The sequence below is a fragment of the Coregonus lavaretus genome (genome assembly GCF_964263955.1).
Source record: "Coregonus lavaretus genome assembly, chromosome: 11".
Lineage (NCBI taxonomy): Eukaryota > Metazoa > Chordata > Actinopteri > Salmoniformes > Salmonidae > Coregonus > Coregonus lavaretus.
In genome coordinates, this window is record NC_139998.1 from 31,834,032 (window position 1) to 31,848,198 (window position 14,167).

A 14,167-nucleotide genomic window follows, 5' to 3' on the forward strand; every position below is an offset into this window, starting at 1 on the left:
CAAATGTTGGTCCTTTTCAGCCTGAATTGTAAATTGATTTTTTTTTTTACTGGCCTACACACACAATACCCCATAATGTCAAAGTGGAATAATTTTGTACAATTCTTTTAAACAAATTAATTAAAATTGAACATCTTAAATGTCTTGAGTCAATAAGTATTCAACTCCTTTGTTATGTCAAGCCTAAATAAGTTCAGGAGTAAAAGTTTGCTTAACAAGTCACATAATAAGTAGTATGGACTTAGATTCAACCACAAAGACCAGGGAGGTTTTCCAATGCCTCACAAAGAAGGGCATCTATTGGTAGATGGGTAAATATATTTAAAAAATAGATATTGAATATCCCTTTGAGCACGGTGAAGTTTTTAATTACACTTTAGATGGTGCATCAATACACATCCTTCCTAACTCAGTTGCCGTAGAGGAAGGAAACCGCTCAGGGATTTCACCATGAGGCCAAGGGTTACTTTAAAACAATCGCAGAGTTTAATGGCTGTGATAAGAGAACTGCAGATGTATCGACAACATTGTAGTTACTCCACAATACTAACCTAATTGAGAGTGAACAGAAGGAAGCCTGTACAGAATAAAATATATTCCAAAACATGCATCCTGTTTGCAACAAGGCACTAAAGTAATACTGCAAAAAATGTGGCAAAGCATTTAACTTCTTGTCCTGAAAACAAAGTGTTATATTTGGTGCAAATCCAATCCAATACATTAATGAGTACCACTCTCAGGATTTCCAAGCAGAGTGGTGGCTGCATTATGTAATGGGTATGTTTTCAATCGTTAAGGACTGGGGAGTTTTTCAGGATAAAAAATAAGTGGAATGGAAAACCTGGTTAAGTCTGATTACCACCAGACACTGGGAGCATGACAATACCCTAAAACCTAGATATAGATATATTTATATTATTTTGAAGTATAATTTTCAAGATGCCAAAAAAAATTGGTTTAAACTTAAATTACTAAAACCAGATATGAAGTATGTAGAAAAGAAAATGGAGCAATATATATATATATATATATATATATATATATATATATATATATATATATATATATATATATATATATATATATATATATATATATATATATATATATATATATATATATATATATATATATATATATCTCTCCATCCATGAAATATGTCTCTGCATTCACAGTATCAGGACAAATAGCTGACTACATTTAAACACATCATTGTCTTTTTTAAGTAGTTTTGGTAGGTAATGTGATCAGAGGGAAAGGATTTCATGGTCAAAGCCAGGTCTCTTGTCATTTACTACTTACGCAAGAGTTGTGTGCACGTGTGTGTGTGCACGACTGCGCATGCGTGTGTGTGTGCGGACATATGTGCATGAGTGTGTGTGCATGTGTAATCTCCTCAGATCTCTGTGCAGTGCAGCCAGGCAGAGGCCTGACCCTGCCGTGTGTTCTGCTGCCTGTGTAAAAGCCCTCATTTATCAACCTGTGCAGAGAGAGATGGCTTACTGAGATGTCACAATACAGTGTAACGCTCACTGACAGACAGCTCCAGACCAGAGGCCTCCTGTCACCTGACTAAGAGAAAGCTTAGATTATTTCGCAAGAAACAGAAGAACTGAAACCCAAACGAGTGGAATCTTTTCTTTTTATCTTGATTGATGCTAGACAAAAAGGACTGCCAGTGTAAAGATTGTCATGGTGCTTGCTTAGCGAGTACCGCTTCCTCCTGATTCAGTTCACACTGAGGCTCGAACCCAGGACCTCTGCTTTGCTAACATGTGACCACCCTACCGAAGCATCTTACCAGTGACGCAATGTGAAAAGCTAGCTATTCAGCGGCGCAAGTGGGAACAATTCATGAAATCATGCAGTGTTACTGAAATAAATGGACTAGCAGTGAAAGTACTCTGCATAGTGAATTTTCACCCCTAAGCAGCAGAAAGGGAGGGGAGGAGGATTATGGGTACCAGCACCCTCAGTGTCAGACTGTCTGACTGCCTGGCCAGAATAGGAAGGTCATAGTGGGTGTGCAGCCAGTGCACTTGAGGAGAGCATGTCTGCAGGGGGCCTTAATACTCTGCTGGGGAGTTCAGGAATTGCAAAGGGATATTGGATCGCTGGCATTTTTGAACAATTAACACATTTCTTCAGGTTTTTCTTTAGCAAAAAGGTCCACTTAGCCTTAACAGTTTTATAGTTCACACATTCCAGACCCCCTGCTGACCATCGTAACTCCTTTATTGGGAGATTGAAAATCACTGTCAGGACAGGTTGGCATACAATGCTTTAATGTTGGACTCAGCAGGGAATTTTGATTGCACTCTATGAGATGTGGCCTAATAAACCTCTGGCTAGTCTGTTATATAATGTTATACATATTAAAGTAATATTTTTTTTTAACCCTAGAATTTTGAGAATGCACTAATCTCTTAGCTAAGAGGTTCATCTAGCTAGTGGTTAGACGGTAGTTTTTTTTTTTTTTACACTGTATGGCTCCTGTATTGGAGGATTGTGAGTAACCTCAATGTTGTCTCAATGGCACATTTACACACTCACTCATAAATTCCACCCTCTATTATATTTTTTTGTCAATTTTTATTTTGCACTGGAAATGAATGTAAAGCACCTAATTCATGGATCTTTAAAAAGTTAATGCCTTACGGTTCCCTTGGCAACTTCTCAAACAGGACTTGGATGTTATTTGGGGCACCATGTTCCAAGAATGATGCTTTATTACTGTTGTGTAACTGTCTGCAGTAGGTTGTGGACATTCTTCCCCCCCAACCTCACTAGTTTTCATTTCTGTAGGTTCAGACTCGTACAGTAATATGATCTTGTTATATAAAAATCTTTATCAGGCCTAAACAGAACAATATATACTGTACACTGGATTCATTCAAACTACCAGCATTATTTATTGAAAGGGGAACTTCCCCCGCTGATTTGGCCTTGTTTCTGGCTTGCTCCTCAAGAAATGCTGGCGGCCATGACAGAATTCAAATGTGAGTTGGCTTGGGGGTGTCAAATCAAAATTTTATTTTCACATGCGCCGAATACAACCGGTGTAGACCTTACTGTGAAATGCTTACAAGCCCTAAACCAACAATAGTGCTCAAGAAATAGAGTTAAGAAAATATTTACTAATAAAATAAAAAGTAACACAATAAAATAACAATAATGAGGCTATATACAGGGTCAATGTGCGGGGGAAGTCGAGGTAATTTGTAAATGTAGGTAGGGGTAAAGTGACTATGCATAGATAATAAACAGTGAGTAGCAGCAGTGTAAAAAAAAAAGGGGGGGGGGGATGTAAATGTAAATAGTCCGGGTGGGAATTTGATTAATTGTTCAGCAGACTTATGGCTTGGGGGTAGAAGCTGTTAAGGAGCCTTTTGGACCTAGACTTGGCGATCCGGTACCACTTGCCGTGCGGTAGCAGAGAGAACACTCTATGACTTGGGTGACTGAAGTCTGTGAAAAAATGTTGGGCCTTCCTCTGACACCGCTTAAAATATAGGTCCTGGATGGCAGGAAGCTTGGCCCCAGTGATATACTGGGCCGTACGCACTACCCTCTGTAGTGCCTTATGGTCGGATGCTGAGCAGTTGCCATACCAGGCGGTGATGCAACCGGTCAGGATGCTCTCGATGGTGCAGCTGTAGAACTTTTTGAGGATCTGGGGACCATGCCAAATCTTTTCAGTCTCCTGAGGGGGAAAAGAGATTGTCATGCCCTCTTCACGACTGTCTTGGTGTGTTTGGACCATGATAGTTTGTTGGTGATATGGACACCAAGGAACTTGAAACTCTGGACCCGCTCCACGACATCCCCATCGATGTGAATGGGGGCGTGTTCGGCCCTCCTTTTCCTGTAGTCCACGATCAGCTCCTTTGTCTTGATCAAAGGAAGAAATACAGATTCGACAATTGGCAAGGGGAGATTAGACTCCTGGCACCACACTGCCAGGTCTCTGACCTCCTCCCTATAGGCTGTCTCATCGTTGTCGGTGATCAAGCCTACCACTGTTGTGTCGTCAGCAAACTTTATGATGATGTTGGAGTCGTGCTTGGCCACGCAGTCGTGGGTGAGCAGGGAGTACAGGAGGGGATGAAGCACGCACCCCTGAGGGCCCCCCGTGTTGAGGATCAGCGTGGCAGATGTGTTGTTGCCTACCCTTACCACCTGGGGGCGGCCCGTCAGGAAGACCAGGATCCAGTTGCAGAGAGAGGTGTTTAGTCCCAGGGTCCTTAGCTTAGTGATGAGCTTTGTGGGCACCTTGGTGTTGAACGCTGAGCTGTGGTTTGATTTGGGTGTGTCCTTGGCACCACCAAGACACACCCATCTATCAAAACCTTGCTCGCAGCTGTTTCCCCCCACTTAATCACAACAAACAAACCTCCTACAGATTAAGTTCAATAACTATTGGCAGATGTATGGTGAGAGGCCAGAGGAAGCTTTGAATAGGTCAGTAGCCTATAAAGTAATATGAGAAAAATGCAGTTGCTGAATTTATGTAGATATTCTAAACTAAGTGTTTTGATCACTTTCAAATGTAGTAACATGTGCATGTAGAATAAACAACCCTTAACATAATACCATAGAAGCAGTGTTCTGCTAATATCACAATGTGCACCTTTTCATTGTCATTCCCAGCCAATACACATACTGTGCCTATCGGCATTTTGTCTGATGGTAATGGGACTACCTTGACAAACATGTCAGAGTGATCATACATTCCTGTGTGGTGTCCAGTATGAAAAATGTATGCACTCACTAACTGTAAGTCGCTCTGGATAAGAGCGTCTGCTAAATTACTAAAATGTTAAAAAAAATTGTCCTGTGTACAACAGGAGTTCTCTGATTCTGGTGCAGAATGTACAGGGTTTCTCCCTCCCCATGACTGATATCATTAAATTCAGTAATAAAAAAAGACAATTCAAGTAGAAGTTGTCTAGTAAAATTGTAATGCCGAGTGCTAGGTCTCTCTCCAAGCCTGTCTGTCAGTCTGGACTTCATCACATCTTGCTGGCTCCATACATGTTTCTGTGAACACATACTGTACACACATAGTCACTGTTCCATTACCAATGGCAGTTAGGATAGTTGATATCTAACACACAAACGGGTACTATGTTGAAGTTTGAACAGGTCAGATCAAATCTGCCCAAGTCTCCCCATCAAACAACCGAGGCTGGCGTCTCGCAAAAACATCTGCAGTCCTCTCCATCTGTAGAAATAGGCAGAGTTGAGGCAGAGTTCATCAGTGACACATGGAATGAAAAGGGTGTTACAAATACTTTAAATATTTTGCTGTACTGTATTATTAGTAATCCCCTTCAGTCCCACATTGTGGATGTGTTGAGTGCCAGGTCTCACTCCATTCAGAGATGTCAGTATCAAGCCTGTCTGTCGGTCACGACTCCATCACATCATCTTGCAAGTGCTCGCTCCATAGATGCATCTGTGAACACATACACAGTCACTCTTCTATTACCAGTGGCAATTAGCATAGGTGATATCTGACAAACAAACATATACTATGTTGAAGTTTGAACAGGTCAGACTAAACCTACCTAATTCTAGTCTCCCCATCGACGACCATTGGTAAATAGGCAAGAGGTGAGGCTAGAGGTAAGGTTTTTGCCAACGCCCCATTGATGGGCATGGCTGCGTAGATCAGCTCCTGACAGGGTGGTCAATTGCATTTTGTTATAAAGAAAGAACAACGCTTTTTGATAATGCACTTCACAACCAAAATGACTCTACTACTTGTATCTGTTTAGCTGGGTAATTAATTAAATTACTAGTTTATCAAACCGGCTATTTTTTTCATACACTTTCACATAACACACATTACCGTTGTTGATGAAGCCAACAGTGTCATCAGGGCAGTAACTCGGGTCAAGCTAATTCTATGCTTTACAGATGTAGACTGACTGTAGCTCCAGATTTGAATTAGATTCCGGCTGGTGACACCGTTACGGTTTGTTTCTCCTAGTTCACTGTATTATTCAGACTCAGACATGAGTTAGCTACCACAATAGCTGCATCCATTATTTAGTTTTTCCCTAGACAATACAGAATACACTTGTATGAGCTACGAACTAACTTGTAAATCTCACATGTAGGCTAACGTTAGCTAGCTAGCTAACATTAGCTGCCTCGCTAGCATTATCAAATGATAACGTTACATAACCAGCAATATATAGACAATACACTTGTATGAGCTACGACCTAACTATGTTGTAATAACGTTAGCTAGCCTGCCTCGCTTTATCAAAAGATAGCTAGCCAAACATAACCAGCAGTAAAGTTCTCTGTCACATCCAACCTGATTCAGTTGCTTCCTCAGTAATGAGATAAAGGCAGGTTGTATTCAATAAGGAACAGGGAAATTACATTGTCTGAGGGAATTGATCAGCTGTGGCTTAGGAAAATGTGCTATGACGACAAGCATGGAGAAAATACCCATTTACCTCCTGTGACATTGCCATTGACCCTCTAAATCTGTGGAGCGAACAGGTGACCAAAAACTCAACACGAACTCAACACAGACACAACACAGTCAGAACTAGATGCTTTGTGTCAGCTGTGGAACAGAAAATGTACAACCAAGTAAATTTTTATTTAATTACAAAAGACAGCACTTATCTAATCCAAATATGTACCATGTGCCAGGCCAGCTTGACAGTGATATGTCATATTTTATCATGCCTTTACTGGGTATGTACATAGGGTCATAATTCTTTAGAAATTTCAGATGACGCAAGACTTGACATTGATGTACAGTGCCTTCAGAAAGTATTCAGACAAACAAAGAGGTGTAATAGGTTCGAACTCAAAAAGATGTTGCATAAAGCTTACTTCATTATTCAATGTTTTAAATGTTTTACTGCATCAGGGATAGCGTACACAGACGTTGCAGCTTTACAGCCTTCTTCAGTGTGTAGGTACAATTTTATTTAATTCAAAACAGCATTTGTAATGAACAACAGATGAGCAGCAGGTGCTTCTAATCAGGGTTGCCACTCATCTGCCAATCAGGGACATGGCCCCTCTGGTCTACCTGTATACAAATGAGTCACAAAAAGATACAGAATTATAGGGTATGGGAGCAGGCATGAAGGGCAACTCACAAATCAGTCGCCCCAGGTGTCCGCTCACCTAAATACATCACATCAATTCATGAGAGAGCCCACAACAAAGGACATCAGGCAAAGCCGTTCATAAATATGTGGGGCCAACTCAGAAACGATATGCAAAATCTGATATGGACAGTGTTCTTGTATAACAGTATAAATGTGGCTTATAGGAAGAAGGTGAAATCTAATTCTTTGTTTAAACCGTGTGGAGATACAGAATTTAATTTATATATACACAACACTTCTCTTTGGAGTAATTTGTTGTCATAGTCACCTTCTCTATGTGGTGGATGAACTTTTTCAATGCCGACGCAATGTAATTCATTAATAGAACTATTTTGTTCTATAAAGTGTCTTACAACTGGCGAGGTGATATCTTTACGTCTAATAGTGGATTTATGTTTTCCAAGACGTCCTTTCAAGGCGTGGAATGTTTTTCCAATATAAATCTTATTACAAGAACACCAACATATAAATAACTAATTTTTAGTAGTGCAAGTTATTCAGGACTTTATCTCATAGGTCCTAGATGTCTGAAGGTATACAAAGTTAGAACATTTCCTTATGGTGCTACAAGAGGTACAGTATCTACAAGGGAAGCATCCTTTTATGAATGCCTCTTCTCTCTATGACCACATCTGATTTAACTAATGTGTTTGATAGATTTCTTGATCGTTTATAGGTGAATAAAGGTGGATTCTGGAAAGCAGAATTTAAAGAGGAGTCTGATGATAATATGTGCCAATGTTTATTGACAATAGACTTGATGCCATTTACGGCTATCATTGAAAGCAAGTATCTACGGTGCATTTGCAAAGTATTCAGACCCCTTGACTTTTTCCACATTTTGTTACGTTACAGCCTTATTCTAAAATTGATTAAATTGTTTTTGTCTCTCATCAATCTACACACAACACCCCATAATGACAAAGCAAAAACTGGTTTTATAAAACTGAAATTACATTTACATAAGTATTCAGACCCTTTACTCAGTACTTTGTTGAAGCAACTTTGGCAGCGATTACAGCCTTGAGTCTTCTTGGGTATGATGCTATAAGCTTGGCACACCTCCATTCTTCTCTGCAGATCCTCTCAAGCTCTGTCAGGTTGGATGGGGAGCGTTTCTGCACAGCTATTTTCAGGTCCCTCCAGAGATGTTCGATCGGATTCAACTCCGGGCTCTGGCTGGGCCACTAAAGGATATTCAGAGACTTGTCCCAAAGCCACTCCTGCGTTGTCTTGGTTGTGTGCTTAGGGTCGTTGTCCTGTTGGAAGGTGAACCTTCGCCCCAGTCTGAGGTCCTGAGCGCTCTGGAGCAGGTTTTCATAAGGATCTCTCTGTACTTTGCTCCGTTCAACTTTCCCTCGATCCTGACTAGTCTCACAGTCCCTGCCGCTGAAAAATATCCCCAAAGCATGATGCCGCCACCACTATGCTTCACCGTAGGAATGGTGCCAGGTTTCCTCCAGATGTGACGCTTGGCATTCAGGCCAAAGAGTTCAATCTTGGTTTCATCAGACCAGATAATCTTGTTTCTTATGTCCTGAGGGTCTTTAGGTGCCTTTTGGCAAACTCCAAGCGGGCTGTCGTGCCTTTTACTTAGGAGTGGCTTCCGTCTGGCCACTCTACCATAAAGGCCTGATTGGTGGAGTGCTACGGAGATGGTTGTCCTTCTGGAAGGTTCTCCCATCTCTACAGAGGAACTTTGGAGCTCTGTCAGAGTGACCATCGGGTTCTTGGTCACCTCCCTGACCAAGGCCCTTCTCCCCTGATTGCTCAGTTTGGCCAGGCGGCCAGCTCTAGGAAGAGTCTTGGTGGTTCCAAACTTCTTCCATTTAAGAATGATGGAGGCCACTGTGTTATTGGGGCCCTTCAATGCTGCAGACATTGTTTGGTACCCTTCCCCAGATCTGTGCCTCGACACAATCCTGTCTCGGAGCTCTACGGACAATTCCTTCGACCACATGGCTTGGTTTTTGCTCTGACATGCACTGTCAACTGTGGGACCTTATATAGACAGGTGTGTGTGCCTTTCCAAATTATGTCCAATCAATTTAATTTACCACAGATGGACTCAAATCAAGTTGTAGAAACATCTCAAGGATGATCAACGGAAACGGGATGTACCTGAATGCAATTTTGAGCCTCATAGCAAAGGGTCTGAATACTTATGTAAATAAGGTATTTCTGTTTTTTATTTTGTATACATTTGCAAAGAAATCTAAACCTGTTTTCGCTTCGTCATTGTGGGGTATTGTGTGTAGATTGATGAGGAAAATGTTATATTTTATCCATTTTAGAATAAGGCTGTAACTTAACAAAATGTGGAAAAATCAAGGGATCGGAATACTTTCCGAAGCCACTGTAGTTTACAGAAAATAGTTTTTCTGTTTTTGTTGGGATTTATTAAGTAACTGGCTTCTGTTCAAGCTTTCAACTTGTTTTTGAGCTTTATCAAGCCAGGTATTGGGGTATCCTCTCAAGCGAAAACGCTCAAGGAGAGAATTTGATTGTCTATCATATTCTTCCTCTGTCACACAGTTGCGACACAGTCTATGAAGTTGGCTTACTGGTAAACTTCCCCCTTTTTAGGGGGAGAGGGTGATAACTATCAGCTGTCAATCTATAGTATTTTTATCTGTAGGTCTGTAGGTTTCTTAGATGTATCAAGTACATCTAAGAAATGTATAGAGTTATTTTCCATAGTGAAGGAAATTGATTGTTAATGTAATTAAGAAATTCATTTAATTTTGGAACCTGTCCACATCATACAGCAATCGTCTATATAGCGAGTCCAATATATAACATGATCTTTGTAAGGATTATTATCATAAATAAAATCCAATTCGAATTTCCCAATAAATAGTTTTGGATATTGATCAAATAAGATTTTTTTGTTTTAGTAAGCAGTAGTTGTGCAAGCTCAATTATATATAATGTGTAGGCACATCGCTTAAGTGGTTGTTGAGGAAGAATTTGAGGGCCTCCAAACCTCCATCATTTGCGATATTGGTATGTAGCGATGAGACATCAAGAGTGACTAACCAATCTCCTTCACTAATAACTGGTATATTTTGTAGTTTATTTCGAAAATCTGTGGTGTCTTTTAAATAAGATGGCAACTGTTTGACTAATGGATAAATGTGAAAGTCCACATAACGAGACAGTTTTTGTGTTAGGGAGCCAATACCTGAAAGGATAGGTGTTAATGTGGTTGATTTGTGAACCTTAAACAGACTATATAGGATCGAAACTTCAGAAAATATTCACTCCCCTTAACTTTTGCCACATTTAGTTGTGTTACAGCCTGAATTTAAAATAGATTACATTTATTAAAAAATATAAAAAAAATTGTCACTGGCCTACACACAATACACCATAATGTCAAAGTGGAATTATGTTTTAGAATTTTTTATAAATTAATTTAAAAAGAAAAGCTGAAATGTCTTGTGTCAATAAGTATTAAACCCCTTTGTAATGGCCAGACTAAATAAGTTCAGGATTACACATTTTTTTAACAAGTCACACAAGTTGCATGGACTCCTTTTGTGTGCAATAAGTGTTTAACATGATTTTTGAATGACTAACTCATTTCTGAGGCTGGATCAACAACAGTGTAGTTACTCCACAGTACTAACCTAAATGACAAAGTGAAAAGAAGGAAGCCTGTACAGAATAAATAATATTCCAATAAGGCACTAAAGTAAAACTGAAAAAAATGTGGCAAAGAAATTAACATTATGTGCTGTATACAAAGCATTATGTTTGGGGCAAATCCAACACATCACTGAGTACCACGCTTCATATTTTCAAACATGGTGGTGGCTGCATCATGTTATAGGTATGCTTGTCATCGGCAAGGACTAGAGAGTATTTTAGGATAAAAGAAACGGAATAGAGCTAAACACAGGCAAAATCCTAGATGAAAACCTGTTTGTCTGCTTTCCAACAGACACTGGGAGACAAATTCAACTTTTCAGCAGGACAATAACCTAAAACACAAGGCCAAATGTACACTGGTGTTGCTTAGCCTAGGTACAGTTTTGACTAAAATCGGCTTGAAAATGTATGGCTAGACTTGAAAATGGCTGTCTAGCAATGATCAACAACCAACTTGACAGAGCTTGAATAATTGTTTTAAGAATGTGAAAATATTGTACAATCCAAGTGTGCAAAGCTCTTAGACTTAGTTGTAATCGCTGCCAAAGGTGATTTTAACATGTATTAACTCAGGGGTGTGAAAACTTATGTAAATGCAATCGTACTGTATTTCGTTTTCAATACTGTTATGATGAGTTTCTCGGGTATAAAGTAATTCATGATGCAAGAAGATATTTAACACTTAGATGGAGAGTTCATGCAAATATTTAATATTCGGTACCGGGTTCATCTAACAAAAGGAGCATGCTCTGCCTCTTGCCATCCCAACTACTGAACAAAGAAAACCTCTCAGTTTATATACCTCATGTGACACGTTTCTTCAACAACCATCATTTGGCACTCCCTTCTTGATGTTATTACCTTGTACCCCAAGTCAGTATATCATGTCCATCAATCATTCTAAGATAAACCTCAGTAAGCTCCCTCGACATAATGGCATCCTTGGTATTCAGACTGTGCGGCACCAAGAGTCACTTATCTCATAAATGTAACCTTCATCCCACCATCATGAAAAGACATCATAACAAATACATTTATAAAAATGTATAAAAACGTGTTCACTTTGTCATATATATTTTTGAAAATGTTAGTCATTTTAGCAGACACTCTTATCCAGAGCGACTTACAGCTAGTGAGTGCATACATAAAAAAATAATAATATCATACTGGCCCCCCGTGGGAATCGAACCCACAACCCTGGCGTTGCAAGCGCCATGCTCTACCAACTGAGCTACACAGGGTCCATTGTAAGGTATTGTTAATCCATTTTGAATTCAGGCTGTAGCACAACAAAATGTAGAATAAGTCCAGGGGTATTAATACTTTCTGAAGACTCTTTAAGTTAAGATTCAGATTTCCCTGAAGATGGTGAGATGCCTTCTGGTTAATGTCGGCACATGAAAAGGCCTGCATGCATTCTGCCCTTCATAGATCATACCAGAGTCTGTTTGGCCTGTTTAGTTCAAATAGCCTCCTAATGAAATGTAATGGATCAATCAGAATGTCATTCCATTTCTCTCTGCCATCATACGGCTCCTGTTTCCCTGAACAAATAGCAAGCAGCTCTAGCTGGAATAGTCCCACACAGAGGAAAAATCCTGCTGGCTTTTCTTGGAAAACACTGTCTGATATTCTGATTAGCTGCAGGCCCAGATGACACGTGTCTCAAATACGCAATAGCAAGTTATTTTGAAGAAGGCCTTGTAGGGGTGACACACAGACCTTGCCATGAATTCAATTAAGTCTGTGACGCTCATTAAATCACCCCTGTGGTAGACAATAGCCAAACAAGTAATGATTAAGATGAAAGCGATTTAGAGCTAGTCCTAATTACTTGGATGAATTGCTATTATGGTATTGTTTTCTTTGGACACAGATTCCAGGGTTATACTCCTCCAAGGGTTCCGAGCCTGGCTGCAGTGCTGGGGATGAGAAGGACAGGGAGCTCAATATCTCTGATGAGGCCCGGCTCCTCAAGCAGAGGGTCCTGCAGCAGATTCCCCAACAGCAGAGGATGATACTGGGCCAGTCCTACACCTCTGTCATCACCCAGCGCATCCCACGGAGAAGAAAGATCGCTATGAGGTCCCACAACTCCTCGTATACACACAATGTGCATTCCCGCTGCTACAGCCCCACCGCTAAATACGTTGTCACTGTGGAGCTCATTCAGAAGGAGACAACTCAAATGGATGACTAACAGTGACAACTAGAAGCAATTTAATATAAGCTTCCAAGGCTGTGATTCAACCATTGCAATAGCATTTGTAGAGCTTTATGCAGTAACAGCAAGTGCAATCATGTATGTCGAAGGTCCACGAATGTAGTACTTACAGTGGGGGAAAAAAGTATTTAGTCAGCCACCAATTGTGCAAGTTCTCCCACTTAAAAAGATGAGAGAGGCCTGTAATTTTCATCATAGGTACACGTCAACTATGACAGACAAAATGAGGGAAAAAAATCGAGAAAATCACATTGTAGGATTTTTAATGAATTTATTTGCAAATTATGGTGGAAAATAAGTATTTGGTCAATAACAAAAGTTTCTCAATACTTTGTTATATACCCTTTGTTGGCAATGACACAAGTCAAACGTTTTCTGTAAGTCTTCACAAGGTTTTCACACACTGTTGCTGGTATTTTGGCCCATTCCTCCATGCAAATCTCCTCTAGAGCAGTGATGTTTTGGGGCTGTCGCTGGGCAACACGGACTTTCAACTCCCTCCAAAGATTTTCTATGGGGTTGAGATAAGGAGACTGGCTAGACCACTCCAGGACCTTGAAATGCTTCTTACGAAGCCACTACTTCGTTGCCCGGGCGGTGTGTTTGGGATCATTGTCATGCTGAAAGACCCAGCCACGTTTCATCTTCAATGCCCTTGCTGATGGAAGGAGGTTTTCACTCAAAATCTCATGATACATGGCCCCATTCATTCTTTCCTTTACACGGATCAGTCGTCCTGGTCCCTTTGCAGAAAAACAGCCCCAAAGCATGATGTTTCCACCCCCATGCTTCACAGTAGGTATGGTGTTCTTTGGATGCAACTCAGCATTCTTTGTCCTCCAAACACTACGAGTTGAGTTTTTATCAAACAGTTCTATTTTCGTTTCATCTGACATTCTCCCAATCCTTTTCTGGATCATCCAAATGCACTCTAGCAAACTTCAGACGGGCCTGGACATGTACTGGCTTAAGCAGGGGGACACGTCTGGCACTGCAGGATTTGAGTCCCTGGCGGCGTAGTGTGTTACTGATGGTAGGCTTTGTTACTTTGGTCCCAGCTCTCTGCAGGTCATTCACTAGGTCCCCCCTTGTGGTTCTGGGATTTTTGCTCACCGATCTTGTGATCATTTTGACCCCACGGGGT

General features: G+C 40.5%; 1 protein-coding gene across 1 annotated transcript in view; it reads left to right on the plus strand.

The window, feature by feature from the left end:
* plin1 (perilipin 1) overlaps positions 1-12,999 on the plus strand; it is a gene marked incomplete at its 3' end in the record, with an annotated part of 36,238 nt that extends 23,239 nt beyond the window's left edge. Inside the window, exon 9 of the mRNA XM_084171818.1 lies at positions 12,676-12,999. Within this exon, the coding sequence (XP_084027944.1) occupies positions 12,676-12,999 (324 nt within the window). The remainder of the gene's footprint in view (positions 1-12,675) is intronic.
* Between the last annotated feature and the right edge of the window lie 1,168 nt (positions 13,000-14,167).